Source organism: Chiloscyllium plagiosum, unplaced genomic scaffold (assembly GCF_037043375.1).
Source record: "Chiloscyllium plagiosum isolate Xiang-an unplaced genomic scaffold, Cpla_swu_hap1 HiC_scaffold_18, whole genome shotgun sequence".
Classification (NCBI taxonomy): domain Eukaryota; kingdom Metazoa; phylum Chordata; class Chondrichthyes; order Orectolobiformes; family Hemiscylliidae; genus Chiloscyllium; species Chiloscyllium plagiosum.
This window is the reverse complement of record NW_028270156.1, coordinates 57,708,785-57,726,847: the sequence shown is the minus strand read 5'-3', so window position 1 is coordinate 57,726,847 and position 18,063 is coordinate 57,708,785. Positions and strand designations below refer to the sequence as shown.

Genomic DNA, 18,063 nt, shown 5'->3' with positions numbered 1-18,063 from the left:
CATCAAAGGCCGAAGGGCCTGTTCTGCGCTGTATTGTTCTATGTTCTAACCCTTGATACTCAAGAAGAAAGTGAGGACTGCAGATGCTGGAGATCAGAGTTGAAAATGTGTTGCTGGAAAAGCGCAGCAGGTCAGGCAGCATCCAAGGAGCAGGAGAATCGACGTTTCGGGCATGAGCAAGAAAGGCTCATGCCCGAAACATCGATTCTCCTGCTCCTTGGATGCTGCCTGACCTGCTGCGCTTGATACTCAAGAACCAATCTATGGCAGTTTTAAATATACTCAATGACTTGGCCTCCACAGTCTTCTGTGGCAATAAATTCCATAGATTAACCACAGTCTGGCTGAAGAAGTTTTTCCTTATCTCCATTCTAAAAGCTCTTCCCCCACCTAAGGCTCGGGTACTAGTCTCTCCTATCAATGGAAACATCATCCCAAAGGTTTTACATCTCAAATGTTCAACTGATAGAAACAGCAACACATCCAAATTTTACGGTGAGACAGCCCATCCAACAGCATGGAAATAGTTATCAAAGTAAAACTGGTGGTGGAGAAGTAGGGGTAATTGTTATCAGGACGCATATATGTATTTTTACTCAGTTCCTGTATATAATATTATCTGAGCAAAGTGCTAAAATAGTGAACACAGAAACAAAGGGACACAATTTGGCTATTTGGCCATTCAAGTATACTCAAACACAAAATGGGCCCAGCTCCACTTTCGTTTCTGTACCCAATAACTCTTGATTGTGCTGTAAATCAAAAATCTATCTAACTCAGCCTTAAATAAATGTAAGCACCTGTCAATCACCTTCTGGGGAAGAGAGGTCCACACACAAACAAACCCCAACATTGTATTAAAACTGAGATCTCTTATTCTTAAATTCCATCCCATAGTTTTAGCCCTTCACTCTCAAGAGGAAACATCCTCCTAGTATTCACCTATCTAGTTCCCCTAAGGTCTTTTATGTTTCAATAAGATCATCACTCATTCTTCTAAACTCCAAGGGATATAGGTCTAATTTGTTCAACCCTGACCCCAGGAATGAGTTGAGTAAACGGTTCTTCTTGGAACTTCCTTTAAAGAATTTAAAACACTTTTTCAAATGAAGAGCCCAAAACTGCACACAATGCTCCTGTACAATGTCCTGTACAGCTGCAATAAAATGTCTCTAGATCAGTGGTGCTGGAAGAGCACAGCAATTCAGGCAGCATCCGAGGACAGGCAAAATCGACGTTTCGGGCAAAAGCCCTTCATCAGGAATAAAGGCAGAGAGCCTGAAGCGTGGAGAGATAAGCTAGAGGAGGGTGGGGGTGGGGATAGAGTAGCATAGAGTACAATAGGTCAGTGGGGGAGGAGATGAAGGTGAGCGGGTTTGTTTCAGGACATGGTTGAAGAGCTTCAGAGCTCTTCAACCATGTCCTGAAACAAACCAGCTCACCTTCATCTCCTCCCCCACTGACCTATTGTACTCTATGCTACTCTATCCCCACCCCCACCTCCTCTAGCTTATCTCTCCACGCTTCAGGCTCTCTGCCTTTATTCCTGATGAAGGGCTTTTGCCCGAAACGTCGATTTTGCCTGTCCTTGGATCCTGCCTGAATTACTGTGCTCTTCCAGCACCACTGATCCAGAATCTGGTTTCCAGCATCTGCAGTCATTGTTTTTACCTCGTTGATAAAACATCTCTACTCTTATAGTCCATTATCCTCGAAACATCTCTGATATTTCAGCAGTCTTCAATGCTGTGCTAATTCTCAGTCTCAAGTTTGACTTCAGGTTGTGGAGTGGTATTTGAACCCACATACTATCAACTTATAAGGAGCAATACAGTTGACACTTATTAACAGTTAACATTTAAAAGAGTACAAAGTAATTTAAGTATTTCGGTATTGGTAGGCTAATCTTACAAAAGCCTTTCCCAACTTTCATTGAGTAATCCACTGAGCAAAGATGAAAAGGAAATAGAATACTCAGGCAATCAAGATCAATATTATCACTTAGGTCTCCCTTAAAGCCCAGCAGTTGATGTTTCAGTTTTCTGCTCAGCATGTTAGTTAGTCATTACACAACATAAATCCGACGGTTTATGCTGTTTTCTCCACTGAAATTTAAGATTTTATTGTACAATATACCAGTAATAATTCCACTAATGTAAATCTCCTTTATTTCACTGTTTAATGGTCTCTCACCTTTATCCGCTCGATACCGGCTTCTCCATGGATACCTAAAAAAATAGCAATGATCTTAAAATAATGTAAATACTAAAGCTGTGCTTCTAAATGTTATTTTCTCTGAAAACAGAGATATTTGTTTGGTCAGAATTCTATGGCAAATAACCATGCTCTGACACCTTGCCTAAGTGAGCATTCAATGTATGCCAAGGTAGCAAGTGCTCTATTCAGATACAGGATGTGCATCTCAGCCAAACCCTATCTTATTTCATTTACTGTTCACTTCAAAGCAGTTTACAACAGGAGTTAAAATGGGGACCCTGGCTGATTGCTTCTTTACTATTTATCCCACAGATACAGTCAAACAGCATGGCTCCAAAATCATCTTAGCTGAGATCAGATTGAGGATCTCACTAACTTTAGGGGCAGCACAGTGGTTCAGTAGTTATCACTGCTGCCTCACAGTACCAGGGACCCGGGTTCGATTCCAGCCTTGGGTGACTGACTGGGTGGAGTTTGCACATTCTCCCCGTGTCTGTATGGGTTTCCTCGAGGTACTGCAGTTTCCTCCTCCAGTCCAAAGATGAGTAGGTTAGGTAGATTGGCCATGCTAAATTTCCTATAGTATCCAGGGATACGCAGGTTAGGTGAATTAGCCATGGGAATACAGGGTTACAGGGATAAGGTAGTGGGTGGGTCTGGGATGCTTTTTGGGGGTTTAGTATGGACTTGATTGGTCGAATGGCCTAATTCCACACTGTAAGGCTTCCATGAACTTAATGATCTATGAAGTCAGTACGGAAATTTGTTCTAAATAACCAGCTGAGTTAGGAAGATACATGATCCAATTATAACTGCCTCTTATCAGCATCAATAAACCTTGTTTTAAAAATCTATTTGCAATTATCCATTGATGATAACCAGGTTTTGTATGGACTATGATCAATTTTTTTTTGTGCTGCCTTGCAGAAGGAGGTCCCTTGGAAAAGGGGTTCTCAGCTTGCCAAATTTGGATATAGGAAGAAACATGTTTTTTCACCCTCACTGGAATGTGACTATGTGTGCATTAAAGTTCTCATGTGCTTACCTAAACTGCGAAAGAGTATCCATTCTTCTTTCCTCTTGTATTGATAGTAACTTCCTGTACGGTATGGTGCCACCGGCTGAACAACCTCTCATAATTTCCTAAAGTAGTCTTATAAACATGGACAGACTTGCCAGTAGAGGGTGGCTGGATTGTGAGTGGGGTCAAGGACTTCAGGTTATTTTCATCTCAAAATCACATAAGTATTTTCTTTTATTTTTGTAGGCAAATCTAGAAAATCTACTACTCATCCCTAGATGTTGCTTCCATAATGGACTTAGATGGGATGTTTCCTTTTGTGGGAGACTAGAACTAGGGCCAATCTTCGATTTGAGACAGAGGAAACGAGAGGGTTGCGAGACTTTCTAACTCTCTTTGCCAGGGAGCACTGCTGCCAGAGTCATTGAATATTTTTAAGAGAGGTCAATACATTTGTGACTAACATGATTGAATTTTTTGAAGCGAGTCAATGAAGCTAGTGCATTCAACGTGATTTACATGAATTATATCAAGGCATTTGACAAGAGCTCATATGGCATACTGGACAGAAAATTAAAAACCCATGGGTGCAATGGAAAGTAGCAAGTTAGATCCAAAGTTTACACACTATCAGGAAGCAAAGTGTAATGATCAATAGAAAAATGTTTGTCAAATGTGGCTCCTTCGGGCTCAGGGCTGGGTTCCTTGCTGTTTGTGGTATATATCATGGTTTAGATTCAAACTACAAGACATGCTTAAGAAGCTTGCAGATGATACAATAATAGATCATTGTGTTCATAGTGAAGAAGACAAATCTAGGCTGCAGAAAGCTAACAGTGGACTGGTCAGGTGAAGAATAAAAGGCAAATACAAAATGCATTGGAGAAGACAAAAAAATGCAAGGAAATAATTGATTAATGGCAGGGGGATTCCATGTCACAGAGAGGAACAGCAAGATCTTTAAGTGCACATCCACAGTTTCCTAACAGTAGGAGTACAGGACAGTCGGTGGATAAGAAGGAACATGGAATACATTCCTTCATTGGTTAAGGCCTAGAAAAGAAGAGCAAGGAAGGTTATAGTAGCCTTGTGTAAAATACTAGTACTTTGAGGGCAGCACGGTGGCACAGTGGTTAGCACTGCTGCCTCACAGCGTCAGAGACCCGGGTTCAATTCCCGCCTCAGGCGACTGACTGTGTGGAGTTTGCACGTTCTCCCCATGTCTGAGTGGGTTTCCTCCAGGTGCTCCGGTTTCCTCCCACAGTCACAAAGATGTGCAGGTTAGGTGAATTGGCCATGCTAAATTGCCCGTAGTGTTAGGTAAGGGGTAAATGTAGGGGTATGGGTGGGTTTCGCTTCAGCGGGTCGGTGTGGACTTGTTGGGCCGAAGGGCCTGTTTCCACACTGTAATCTAATCTAATCTAATCTAATCTTGTGTAAAATACGAGTTAGGCCTCAGCTACAGTAAGGCATAAAGTTCTGGACACTGCGTTCTCGGAAGAATGTGGCCATTCCAGAGAGGTTACATAGGATATTTACAATGGCAGGTAACAATTATGGCCTGAAGGGGTGTTTGAGGTAGAAACTTATCTTGTGTTTACAAAATAATTGTTCACAAAATAATGTGAACTTGAGGTGCCATAACCTACATGACTACAGATCAAGAACTGGGGAAGATTGAATAGTTCTTTCTCAGCTGCCACAAGTATTTCTTCCTGTTTCTGTGTGAAGAATGTTCTTTTGTACCAATGCTGAGGTAAGTGTATTATATTGAAATACTACTAGCTGCTCTGCCACGCTAAGCTCTACACATTCTATGTTCTGAACAGCTTCTTACCCAGTCCAAGTTCCAGCTCATCTGCTTTCAGATTGAAGGTTGGCTCTGATCCAGGTACACTGCAGGGTGACAGACAGATTCCCATTGTACCTGAGCAGGAAAATACAGAGAAATTAAAAAGCCAATAATCAAAGGAACATGTATGATTTTGCTTCCATTGGAACCATATTTAATTTGAACATATAATGAATAACTGTAGCTCCAAGGTCCTAAAATTTACAGATTTTTAAGTAGTGATGTGTGCTACCTTTGCGTTTTGGATAAAAACATAATCTGGAGCAAACGTTGCCAGGTAAGGAGCATTATCTGATGCCACAGATGTTGGTAATGCTGAAATGGATATTTCTTTTTTTTTGTCAGCTTTTTCTGTTCCTTTACTGGAGATGATGGAAAATGCTCTTGCTGGCTTACAAACTTGTAGGTGCTAAAGACCTGCATCAAATGGCCTAGGTAGCTATAGTCAACACACCATGAGTCTAAACAATGATGGCTTTGCTTCTCATCTTCAAAACAGAATATCTGGAGTCTCTCACTAATCTATCTTTGACATTCCACACCCTTCCTCCTCTTCCTTAACTGCATGATGCCTCTTAGCAACTTCAGTTTTAGACATGTGGAAACCTTGCACATTTATACTTATACAATGCAGTTTTCAGCTCCCAAAAGCCTTCTGGGCTCCTTCAATGCCTATAGGCTGTCTGATTATTGATGTAAAAACTAGTCATGGATAGGTCGCAACATTTTTCAGCTAAACACTGAATGAGTAAAGAATCATTACAATCCTCACACCTCCCAAACTTCGAAACTCCATTTCCCTCCCTGCCTCAGGTTGAACCAGGCCATTCACAATATTGAAGGTCTGAAGTTGTGCTTCGAAGGCCACATGTATTTTCCATCAGAAAGATCACTGGTGCCAAGTCTACAACATCACCTGCCTTTTCCTAGATTAATATATGTGTTGTGAAAATCCTTATCTAGTCCTTTGCCAGCTCCAATCTTGAATATTCTAATACTCTGGTGCCAGCCTCCTATTCTTCATCCACCATAAACAGCAGTTCATTCAAATCTCGGTGGTCCATATCTTATCCAGTATTTGCTCTCGTTATCCAAACATCCCTATCCTCACCAACACACTTTCTGCTTCCAGTTTTGAAAGAACTTATTTTGAAAATTCTCATCCTAGGTTTTAACTCTTCATAATGTTCCCTTCCTTCTTTGTCATTTTTTCCAGCTTGATAACTCAAAACTTGACTATCCACTCCTCTGATTTTGGACTGTTTTCTACACTGCACTTCAGTCATCTCGGCTTTAACAGTGAAATTCTCACCTTAAATTGCTCACTGTCTTCTCAAAATCAAAATGCAGCTTGGCTCAAGCTTTAGGTTACATCTACTAATATTTTCTTCTTTGGTTCAGCAGCTATTTTGCCTGATGCCTGGGAGGACTTTTTTGCTACTTTTCTATAATAAAGGGGACTATATAAAATAAAATTTTACAATGGACAGACTTTTTTTTTAAACTGAGTATAGGCACAACAATCATATCCAATCCTGCTGTCATCCCTGATATCCTTAAAATCTTCCAGCAGGGATCACCGAATAGGGAAACGGCTGACAATTTGCTCCCTCGATCAGAGGCATAGAGGCCAATTATGAGTACTTTGCCTTGATTAGCTAACCTAATACAGAATGAGGGGCATTTCTGGCCTGTTTGGCTTGATATAAGAGCACATATTACATCTGCCCATTATATCTGACGATAATATCAGACGAATAAATTCACTCATATTAGGATAATTCTCATTTGTATCACTTCAAAGATGAAAACTATAGCTTGTATAGTTCTATGCCTACTATCTGCACAGAAAAAGCCTGTGTACTAGGCAGTCCTAGAACCAATTAATTTCCTTGATTTTAATTTGCTTCTAGCAACACCACTAATGCAGCAAATAATAAACAACGGTCAGTATAGCTGTGAAGAAGCCCTCGGCTTTTTGTAGAATGCCTTCACCCAGAGACTAACGAAAGGCAATAATTAATTCCAGCATATGTTCTAAGTTTGTCTATAAACTCTTGAACATATGTAAGACATGCCAAGTTAATGGAAATAATTCCCTTCTGTCTGATATTGTGCAAATTACAAACATTTCACTGTTGATTACCTGTTCTCTAATTCAGCTATTTAATGCAACTTACATTAATTACAAACTTTTATGCACTAAATTTCAATTTTGTTGTATTATTTATTTTACTTACATTCATATTATTAGATAGCTTTTTTCTTTCTTAATAGAAAACATACTCTGAAATATTGGGAAGAAACTGCAAAATGGAGGAGCTGTAATTAGGCACAGGATTACAATTAGTGTTTGAGTAGAAAGCTCCAGTAGTGCTGAATGTAGTGCTTCAAAGCAGAAGACAGAGGAGATTGTTTACCACCCAGAACATACATGTGGCCAGTTCTGTAATGACACTCAAGGGGCAATTCAGTACAGACTGTGGTAATAGGAGTGCCAGTGAACTTACACAAACATGGAGTTGTTGAACTACATTTATGTTACTTTAGATGACTGGTACCCTTACTGTGAGCAGTTAGTCTTTCTATTTCCTCACTCTAATGTTTAGATGAATGATCGTCTGACTTCCCTTTCCCAAATAATCAGATAATAGGTAAGTCAGTTTATGTTTCATGGCCTTAGATGATCATATTAATCTTCCTCCTTTGAAGGTAACTCAAGGCTATTTCTGGATTGAATGATATTGCAGGATAACTTCAACAACTTATTTAATTCAGCTCAACAAAACATCCAAATCTTATCAATCTGAATGACAGTTGGTTCAGTCTAATTATTTCCTTAATATAGTGGAAATCCAGCAGCCAAACAAAAACGGCTTCCAGTATAATCCATGTATTACATGATTATTGCTTAAGAGAACAGGAGACTTTGGTGAATGCTGTCAGCTGCATTAATAAAAATCCAATTTCAAATAATGTGAGCATGTATCTGTGGGCTCCACTAACTTTTGTCTAAACTAATGGGAGTCAGTACATTTTTATCTTTCAAGCAGTGCTGCCTACATCTTAAATCCAAAGTGACAATGAAGTGTAAGGACTGTAGGTGTCAAATCGCAAGTACGAATTGAAGTTCATCTTAACTGAACCCTTAATATTTCTTGCAGGCTGTAAGTGTATTGCAGGCGTCATCGATGGTGATCAGCTGGCTCAGGACTCCAAGCTATATTTTTCTTTCTTTCCCTTATTCTTAAATTATTCAAAATGGTGCCATTTTGTAATGACAAATTAAAACTTATCAATGCATTTTATTATATTTTTACTGTAAAATACACAAAACAATAAAATCAAAACCAAATTAGTTAGAATATTTTCCTTGATTAGTTTCCACAGTCTGATTGGTTATCACTTACCTAATTTACCTAAAGCGACATTCAGCTTCTCAACAATTTCACAAAGTGACATTCCCATTTCAGACATGGCCCCAGCCATCTGTCAAAGGCAAAGATAAAGTGGAAAGACTTTGACTTGTGGACACAATTGCTCAGATTTGTTGTAACATTTTTCCATCATTTTCTGATACTATTTGCTTCCCTGCTTCAGTTTTTTCCCCATATCTCAATATCTCTCACAAGTGGTTATTTTCCATTTGTAATCTTAGAGTATTCAACCAGACAGTACAGCAGTGCTACATCTAGTTTTTTTATTCAGCCAGCTGTTACTGTATCTTTTCTGGACCTTAGCTCATTTTCATGCAAAGCAGCCGGGGTACGAAACTATAAAGGGGTTAAGTTAAATTCACAATGAGTTGGGAAGGTGGAGTTGTCCATTCCAGTCAAACCATACTAACTAGTTTGATGGAATGTTGTCACTTTCAGGGAATATTTAAGATCAGATTTAAAAGGCTTGTAATTGAGGCAAGTAGGAAACAAACTATGCTGAAAAAACAGAACCAATCAGGCCTACACAAACATTCAAATTTTTAGAGTGAAAGTCCAAGGAAAGAAATTACATCACTGGAGTTTAGAATAATTAGGGGTCATCTTAATGAGAGGTATAACATCCCGAGGGGATTTAACAGGGTGGATACCAAAAGAATGTTTCCACTTGTGGGTAGGACTAGAACTCAGGGACACAGGTTAAAAATCATGGTCTCAAGTTTAAGTAAGAGAAAATTCTATCTCTCTAAAGGTCATTAGTCATTAAAAGTCCCATTTATGGAGAGCAATCAAGGCAGGGTTAATGAATATTTTTAAGGCAAGGGCAGAAGGACTCTTGACTAATGAGAGAGTTAATATTTTCATGGCTTGGCAGGAACATGAATTTAAGAACAATCAGATCAGCAGTGGTCTTGTTAAATGGCAGAGCAGTCTCAAAGCGCTGAACGGCCTACCTGCCACTAATTCATACTTTTGGAAGTACTTTAGCTCATTGTTTGTCATGAGGTGAAGCCTGCACTAAATGTCCCACCATTAATTTAATTATGAATTCAAAAACCAGTCTGTCATTTTGAAGGAGTGGGCAAGGTGAGGATCATGAGACAGACAAAGAGAGATAGAGCTACATTCATTGGGAATGATTGGAAGCAGTTCTTTCTCTGCTACAAATGACCTAGTTGTTTGACAAGTCTGTGCTAAGTAGTTAAGGTCATTTCTACTTTTACATTTTAACACAGTATGGAAGTTGATTGCAAAATTAAGAAAATATTATAAAAGAAATCATAATTAAGTGAATATCATAATTTAAACCTATGAAGGATGGCAGTAGAAATGATGTGTCCAGCTGCAGTATGTGGGAGCATTGTGATCCAGCTCAAATAGGGCTGCAATAAGTGTTTGAAGTTCAAGCAACTTTGCCTGGAGAGTTTATGAGCTGGAGGCTAAACTACAGATACTATGACCCATCAGGCAGAGGAAAGTTACTTAGACTTCAGGAGGCAGCCACAAGACTTCATACAGGGTCTTCTGATTTGGTCAGGGATCAAGGCAAGAGGGTGTGAGTACAATTGAAGCAGGTAAGTGAAGCCAGAGGACAGGAGTTCTAGCCTTTGCATTTGTCACATTGTTTGATGTTTTCCCAACTATTTGGAAGACAGCCGGATTGCAGGATGCAAGGTAGATGTTCACACACACTAGCATACTGTGGTACAAGAGGCCATTCAAGTGGGGGAGCAACAAGATATGTAGTAGTACTGGAGGTAGTACAGTGAGGATGGAGTGACACTGTTCTCTGCAGCAAAGAGCAAGAGTTTTTGGATCAGATATTGATTGCCTGCTGCCAGGGTTCAGAATATCTGCTCAAGGCTGAAAATGAACTTGCAGTGGGAGGAGGATCCAGTGGTTGTGGTCCATGTTGATACCTAGACAGAACGAGGAAAGAGGGTCTACACAGAAAAAATGACGAGCTAGCCACTAGGTTAAAAAAAGTTTATAACTTTTGGATTATTACCTGAGCTGTGCGCAATTGGCATTAGGTATCTAAAATTAGACAGTTGATTGCAAAATTAAGAAAATATTATAAAAGAAATCATAATTAAGTGAATATCATAATTTAAACCTATGAAGGATGGCAGTAGAAATGTGTGTGGGAAACATGGATTCCAGTTTCTGTGGCATTGGCACCAAAATTGAAGAAAATGGGGGCTATACACTAGGACAGCCCAAGCCCCAACTTTGCTGAGGCCAGTGATTTTGTGAACTGCATGACGAGGGAAGTCGAGAAGCAGAAATAGTAAGGGCAAGACATCAAATGTGATATATCAAAAAATCAGAGACAAGGTAAGAAAGGAAAATTGTAATAAGGAAAATGATGGTCAGAGAATGGTAGGAAGGAACAGAAAAAAAAAGAAACCTTGGAATACATCAATAATCAAGGCAAGATGACACAAAGATAGTAAAAAGACAAAACTAAAGAACCTGTATCTGAAAGCATTTTGCATTCACATTGAAATAAATAAATATAATAGCCATTATGAAGACCTGATCTCAGAATGGTAAGGATTATGTTCTAAAGGAAAATAAGAAGCGATGTAAAAGTAGAAAGGTAACACTATTAATCAAGAGGGGTATGTATGCCATAGTAAGAGGTAATCTTGGTTCAGGAGATCAAAATGTGGAATTGAGTTAGATACAGATGAGGAATAGTAGGGGAAAGAAGTCACTAGTGGGAGTGGTCTGTAAATCTCCCAATAGGAACCATAATGTGGGCAGCTTTGCATGAAGAAATACTGGGTGCTTGGGATAAAGTGATGTCAATTTTACATTAAGGAGCAGGATAATGAGAGGGAGTTTGAGGAAAGTTTTATTTCACTCAGAAGATGGTGGGTATCTGAACTCACTGTCTAAAAGGTTAGTTGAGACAGGAACCTTCAAAATATTAAAGAAATATTTAAATGTGCACTTAAAATACCATAGCATACATGGGAATGGGCTGAGTGGTGGAAAATGACATTAGAATAGATAGACATTTAATGACTGGCATGGTCATGATGGGTTGAATGGACTTTCTTTATGCTGTTATAATTCTAATAATTATGGGTAACTTTAATCTATGTATAAATTGGAAACTAGATTAGCAGGAGGAACCTGGATGAGTAATTGAATGCTTTTCAGATAGTTTCCTAAAGTATGTCAGAATCATCCACAGTACAGGTTTTATTAGACTTCAGATCATGTAATGCGACAGGATTAATTATTAACATTAGAGAAAAGAAACCCATTTTCATCACTGACACATTGCGAAATTACGGTCCACAATCCTTTGACATTTCTCGGTAAAGCTAACTGAACGGTGTTACTCTTTAATCACAGGATAAACAATGGGTCAGATTCACATTTTTACAAGGTCAGATCTACCAGAGGTAACAATGGCTCACTTAGGAAAACATATTTTTGCATGCCCTTTCTCTATACATTAAAAATATTATTGCCACTATGAGGATGTTAAGTTGATGCTTTGATTCTTAATTCTCTGCCTGTTATTTTGGAGACATCTTCAAGAAACATTCCAGTATGATTCGGCTCCGGACAGCAGGAGTAGCAACTTCAAGCTTACCTGAGTCAATTTGCATTGGTTTAAAGTAGACAAGATTATGTGCAGTGCTTTACATTGAAAAAAATTGCTTCCTGCACTAAATGGACACAATGCACACCTTGCTTCTGGTTTAGTTTGAGGTAAGGGTAAAGTTCCTTCATGGATAAGGCTTCTTGCTAGAAAGGACCCCTTCAATCTTTCTCCTCCCTCTGATCAGATCATCCTCTTCTATTCTGCCTGTTCTCGACCTTTAATTTTATGTTGAAAGGTATAAGGTATGATAACTACAGAACTTGTCTACAAGCAAGCAGCCTCACTCAAACTACATCCCACATTACTCTCTATCAACTTCACCAACTTTAAAGAGTGTTAGTAAACATCCACACATTCTATAAAGTCTGTTGGACCCCATCAAAATCGATTGGCATTTAACCCAAAAGCAATTTACTAATCCTTAAATAGCAATAATGTGGAAGTTCAGCTGTCTGTGTTGATGAGAGGACATTGGCTGTAGTGGCAATGTAAGTGGAGAATTGGCATCATGTGCTGACCAAGATTATGATCTGTCTACTCTGTGTATTCTCAGGACACAGAGCTTGAAATATGCACTTGCAGCATGTATATCATTTTGGTACTAACATTCTAACTATATCACTGAAGCTATGGACACTATGGAGCTACATTCTGTAACCTCGGAATCCACCCACAACCAAGTTAAGAATATCTTAATCCAATTATGAATGAGGATATATAATTCACTATCCTCCTCCATTTCAAAATTCTTATTCACAATTATGATTAGCGTCTCCATTTCTAACCAGGCTCCTTTAGCATTCTGGAACACAAGCCGTCTAGATACACTGACTTTCTTTACTTGAACTTTCAGTACCCTTGGGAATGTGTGAGACTGACCTCGGTGTGAAACGTCACGGTTCCAGTATTGCACCTCAGGACTTTTATGTATCAAACTTACTTTGTGTATAAGTACTGTGCCACACAGACCTCTCCTTCCAGCTTTTTTCTGTGTAGTGAAGGCGCAGTCATCAGCTACAATAACCATTTCCACATCAATTCCATCTGCTTTTGCCCCCTCTAGGGCTAAGCCAAAGTTCAGTCGATCCCCTGTGTAGTTCTTCACAATTAGTAGTACACCAGCTAGAGGAAATGCAGATAAAAAGTTTTAAACAATGTGACATGGTGGAACTTAAATTCTATTTTCTTAACTCTGACTCACAACCAACCACCAAAATTAACTTCATCCAGCTAAATAACTTGCCCATACTAGACAGAAATTTTTAAGATTATGAAGCTAATTGAAACCATTCTAAAAATGCTTCACAGAAAGTTTAATCAAAAAACAAATATTGAGCAGGAGAAGGTAACATTAGAAAGGATGGTTGATCGAATGGTTACTGAAAGGTGTCATCTATTTGTAGGTTGGCCAATAATATAATTCATGTTGCCTGGAAGAATGTGGTGGTTGATTGGTTGAGAAATATTGACTACAATACCCATGGTTCATGTTCCCTACAAACATTCCAGCAGGAGAAGGTACGGATCCTAAATTAGACCTCTACCGATCCTTAGTCCATGAAGTGAATTGCCCTCCATTATTCTGAGCTGAGTATACAATCACCTGCAGCTATAATTCATTGACGATAGGTCAAAATTCTGGTTTCTGGATGTAGCTATGTAAGGGCTTGAACAATTCAAGGTGGCACACTAACACTTTCCCCAGGGCAATTCAGAATGGTCAATAAATGCCAGCAATAGCAATATCCAATGAACGAATACAAAAAGGCATCAGTTGACCTTCCTACCTAATGCATTTTCAGTTTGTACCATTTCAAGTGTAAAATATAATTAAGCGTAATTAGACAGCATCCTCCAAACCCATAACACTACCATCCAGAAGGCAGCAGTTGCATGGAAGCATCACCACCTGCAAATTCCTCTAAGCCACTCATCATCCTGACTTGGAAATATATTGTCTTTCCTTCAGTATCATTGGTCAAGATCCTTGAACTTCCTCGCGGCATTATGGGTCTACCTATACCATATGCACTGCAGAGGTTCAATGCAAAGGTTCAAGGCAGCACAGCACCACCCTCTCAAGGGCAACAAGGGATGGGCAATAAATACTGGTCCAGCCAGTGATGCTCACATTTCATGAAGGAATTTTTTAAAAATGAAGATTTTGAAGAGTTCCCTGTACAGGTCCTCTTTTCTCAATGCTAACATTTCAAATAAAACCTTGTAAATAATATGATTGCTTTTTGATGCATTAGTGGAAAACATTCTGGTGCCATATAAACAGTGCACACTTTTGAAAGAAAAACATTTCTCCAAAGTTAAACCTGTGCAAGAACTGGCCATTTTCGATTGAGTAATGAACCTGAATTAGTGAATAGTCCAACAGTTAGTGAACATCCAACCAACGATAACTATTATGTTTCACATTAGTTTCGAATGGAAGAGGCTGATTCAAAATATTAAATTTAGTAAAGATGATTTTGTAATGATAAAGGAGAAATTGACAACAATAGAAAGGACACAACTGTATGAACAGATAAACTGCATGCGAACATTGGGAGATGTCTATAGCTGTATTTGGTAAAGTATAAAACTTATGGATTCTAAAATATGGCAAGAATTGTACAAGCAATTGATTTGGTCAATGACTGGAAATATTGCAATTAGAAGTCAGAAAATGGCAGCCATCCTAAGTAAAGACTTGGCATTGATCTTCACAATACAGGATCAGTCTAAACTGGCGCAATGTAGGAAAACGAAACATAAAAGGGACAACTAACTAGATTCGGTATAAGTGAAAAAAAAAGTGATTATGGGGAACATATGAGAATTTAAGGTACAGAAATCCCCAGAACATAATGATTTCTCCATTAGTTTATTCGAAGAAATATTGAGAAAAATTATTGATGCATTAGTCATTTCAAACTCTCATGATTCAGACATTGTCCCCATGGGATTTCAAAGTTGCCGATGTTGTCATAATTAATGTACTGCAATTGGTTCTGGTTATCACATCTCAGGAAGGATATACTGGCCTTGGAACAGGTGCAGCACAGATTCACCAGCGTTCACCAATATTAAATTATTAGTGTATTTCCAAAATGATGCTTCTATTTCATTGAACATGAAAAGTTTAGCAGTGATTTAACTGAGCTGCTTTAAACAGGAACATATGAAAGAGGTTTGGGGTAGGTCCTTCAGCTTACTCAATTGTTCAAGTAGATCATGGCAGAACTATCTTGATGCTATTTTCCTTCATTATTTCCATATGCCTTAATATTAAGAAATGTTGATTAAATTAAATAACTAAAAAATTTAATAGGATAGAAAGAAAAGAATTACATTATATAGTGTCATTCACAATCATCACCTCAAAGCATTCTACATTCAATGAGGTATTCTTGAAGTGTAGTTGCTGTTAAGTAGGAACTGTCGCAACCAACTTGTGCTTAGCAAGCTCCTACAAGCAGCAATGTAACAATGACTATTTCTGTGTTGTTGACTGGTGAATAAATATTGACCTGGGAAAATTCCCTGCTCTTCTTTGAAATAGTGCTAGGGAATATTTTACCTCTACTGAAAGGGCAGATGGGATACAATTTCTTGCCCCATCTGAAAGATGGTGCCTTCTCAGCACTACAATACAGCATCATCCTGGTTTTCGTAATTCAAGTTCTGAAGTGGAATACATACCTGGAACTTTATGAGTCACAGCAAGAGTGCTACCAACCAGCATGGTAGACAGAGGGCCCAGGTCAAGTGATCCAGGCTTTAACGCTGGAGTTATGCCTTTCAAGAATAATGTTCGAAAGCATGTCTTTCATATTATGGTACGGGAAATATGGAAGTCTCTTCAAAAACTGCTGTGCAGACAAGGTCATTTTAAAAACTTTAAAACTGTGGGTAATAGATATTGTTAGGAAAGTGCGTTAAAGATTATAGGATTAAGGTATGTAAAATGTAGTTAAAATATATTTCAATCTATATAATTGATAAACAAAAGAAGTTTAATGAGCTGATTAGCTCATGCCTGTTTCTGTGGGCCTAAATAACAATTTAAACATGTTATTACAAATAATATTATGAAGGTGTAGAGGTACTGTACCTTTAAGAGAGTTGAGAAGCTAGCAAGGCTTTGCCTGACATAGAGAGTCATAGAGATGTACAGTGTGGAAACAGACCCTTCGGTCCAACCCGTCCATGCCGACCAGATATCCCAACCCAATCTAGTCCCACCTGCCAGCACCCGGCCCATATCCTTCCAAACCCTTCCTACTCATATACCCATCCAAGTGCATCTTAAATGTTGCAATTGTACCAGCCTCCACCACTTCCTCTGGCAGCTCATTCCATACACGTACCACCCTCTGCATGAAAAAGTTGCCCCTTAGGTCTCTTTCCCCTCTCACCCGAAACCTATGCCTTCTAGTTCTGGACTCCCCGAACCCAGGGAAAAGACTTTGTCTATTTATCCTATCCATGCCCCTCATAATTTTGTAAACCTCTATAAGGTCACCCCTCAGCGTCCGACGCTCCAGGGAAAACAGCTCCAGCCTGTTCAGCCTCTCCCTGTAGCTCAGATCCTCCAACCCTGGCAACATACTTGTAAATCTTTTCTGAACTCTTTCCAGTTTCACAACATCATTCCGATAAGAAGGAGACCAGAATTGCACGCAATATTCCAACAGTGGCCTAACCAATGTCCTGTACAGCTGCAACATGACCTCCCAACTCCTGTACTCAATACTCTGACCAATAAAGGAAAGCATACCAAACGCCTTCTTCACTATCCTATCTACCTGCAACCCCACTCACAAGGAGCTATGAACCTGCACTCCAAAGTCTCTTTGTTCAGCAACACTCCCTAGGACCTTACCATTAAGTGTATAAGTCCTGCTAAGACTTGCTTTCCCAAAATGCAGCACCTCGCATTTATCTGAATAAACTCCATCTGCCACTTCTCAGCCCATTGGCCCATCTGGTCCAGTTCCTGTTGTAATCTGAGGTAACACTCTTCGCTGTCCACTACACCTCCAATTTTGGTGTCATCTGCAAACTTACTAACTGTACCTCTTATGCTCATATCCAAATCATTTATGTAAATGACAAAAAGTAGAGGGCCCAGCACCAATCCTTGTGGCACTCCACTGGTCACAGGCCTCCAGTCTGAAAAACAACCCTCCTCCACCACCACCCTCTGTCTCCTACTTTGAGCTAGTTCTGTATCTAAATGGCTAGTTCTCCCTGTATTCAGCACAAAGTGTTCTGAACAAGGTAACAATGTAACATTTGGTTGAAACTGCTCGCACTGGATGAGTTGCCATGAGACAAAAACAAATTCAATTCTCATATGTTTCCCATAATCACTTCGGCCAGTTTAAATTATGCCCCAACCTACCAAACTCCAATCAAGCTTGAATTTAGTATTTTGACATTATTAAAAGTAACTATACAATCCGGCGTTTTGGGGTATAAAGCCAGACATTTTTGAACAGTTCAGGGAGAACTGCCACGGAGACTGCTAGCTCAAGAGCTCTCTGAGAGGTATCTGTCTGGGGAAGGAGTTTGCATAGCAGAACATCGAAACTGACCTGGAGAGAAACTATAGAGGAAAATCTACAGAGGAAACTCAGTAAAGCTGACTGGTTTTGAAACGGGATTTTTTTTTGGTAGACCTTAATCAGATTCCTTTTATCGGACTAGTATCGTAGAGTGGGAGGTAAAAGATAGGTTCAAGAGAAAGGCGTTGCAAATAGATGTTAGTTTTAATATTCTCTGTTGGAATTAAAGAATAAATTTGTTAATTTTTACTTTAAATAGTGACCTCTGGGATAATTCATTGCCTCTTGGATTTTAACAGATTTCAGCATGGGGTGAATCTTTTCTGCATTGCTGGTTTAAATTAGCAGAG

The 18,063-nt window shown here is 39.2% G+C and overlaps 1 protein-coding gene across 1 annotated transcript in view; it reads right to left on the bottom strand.

The window, feature by feature from the left end:
• Window positions 1-18,063, bottom strand: part of tkfc (triokinase/FMN cyclase) — a 78,081-nt gene that overhangs the window by 33,503 nt on the left and 26,515 nt on the right. Inside the window, exons 4-7 of the mRNA XM_043706132.2 lie at window positions 13,093-13,274; window positions 8,501-8,579; window positions 5,076-5,165; window positions 2,194-2,228 (exon numbers count right to left, since the gene is read on the bottom strand). Of these exons, the coding sequence (XP_043562067.2) occupies window positions 2,194-2,228; window positions 5,076-5,165; window positions 8,501-8,579; window positions 13,093-13,274 (386 nt within the window). The remainder of the gene's footprint in view (window positions 1-2,193; window positions 2,229-5,075; window positions 5,166-8,500; window positions 8,580-13,092; window positions 13,275-18,063) is intronic.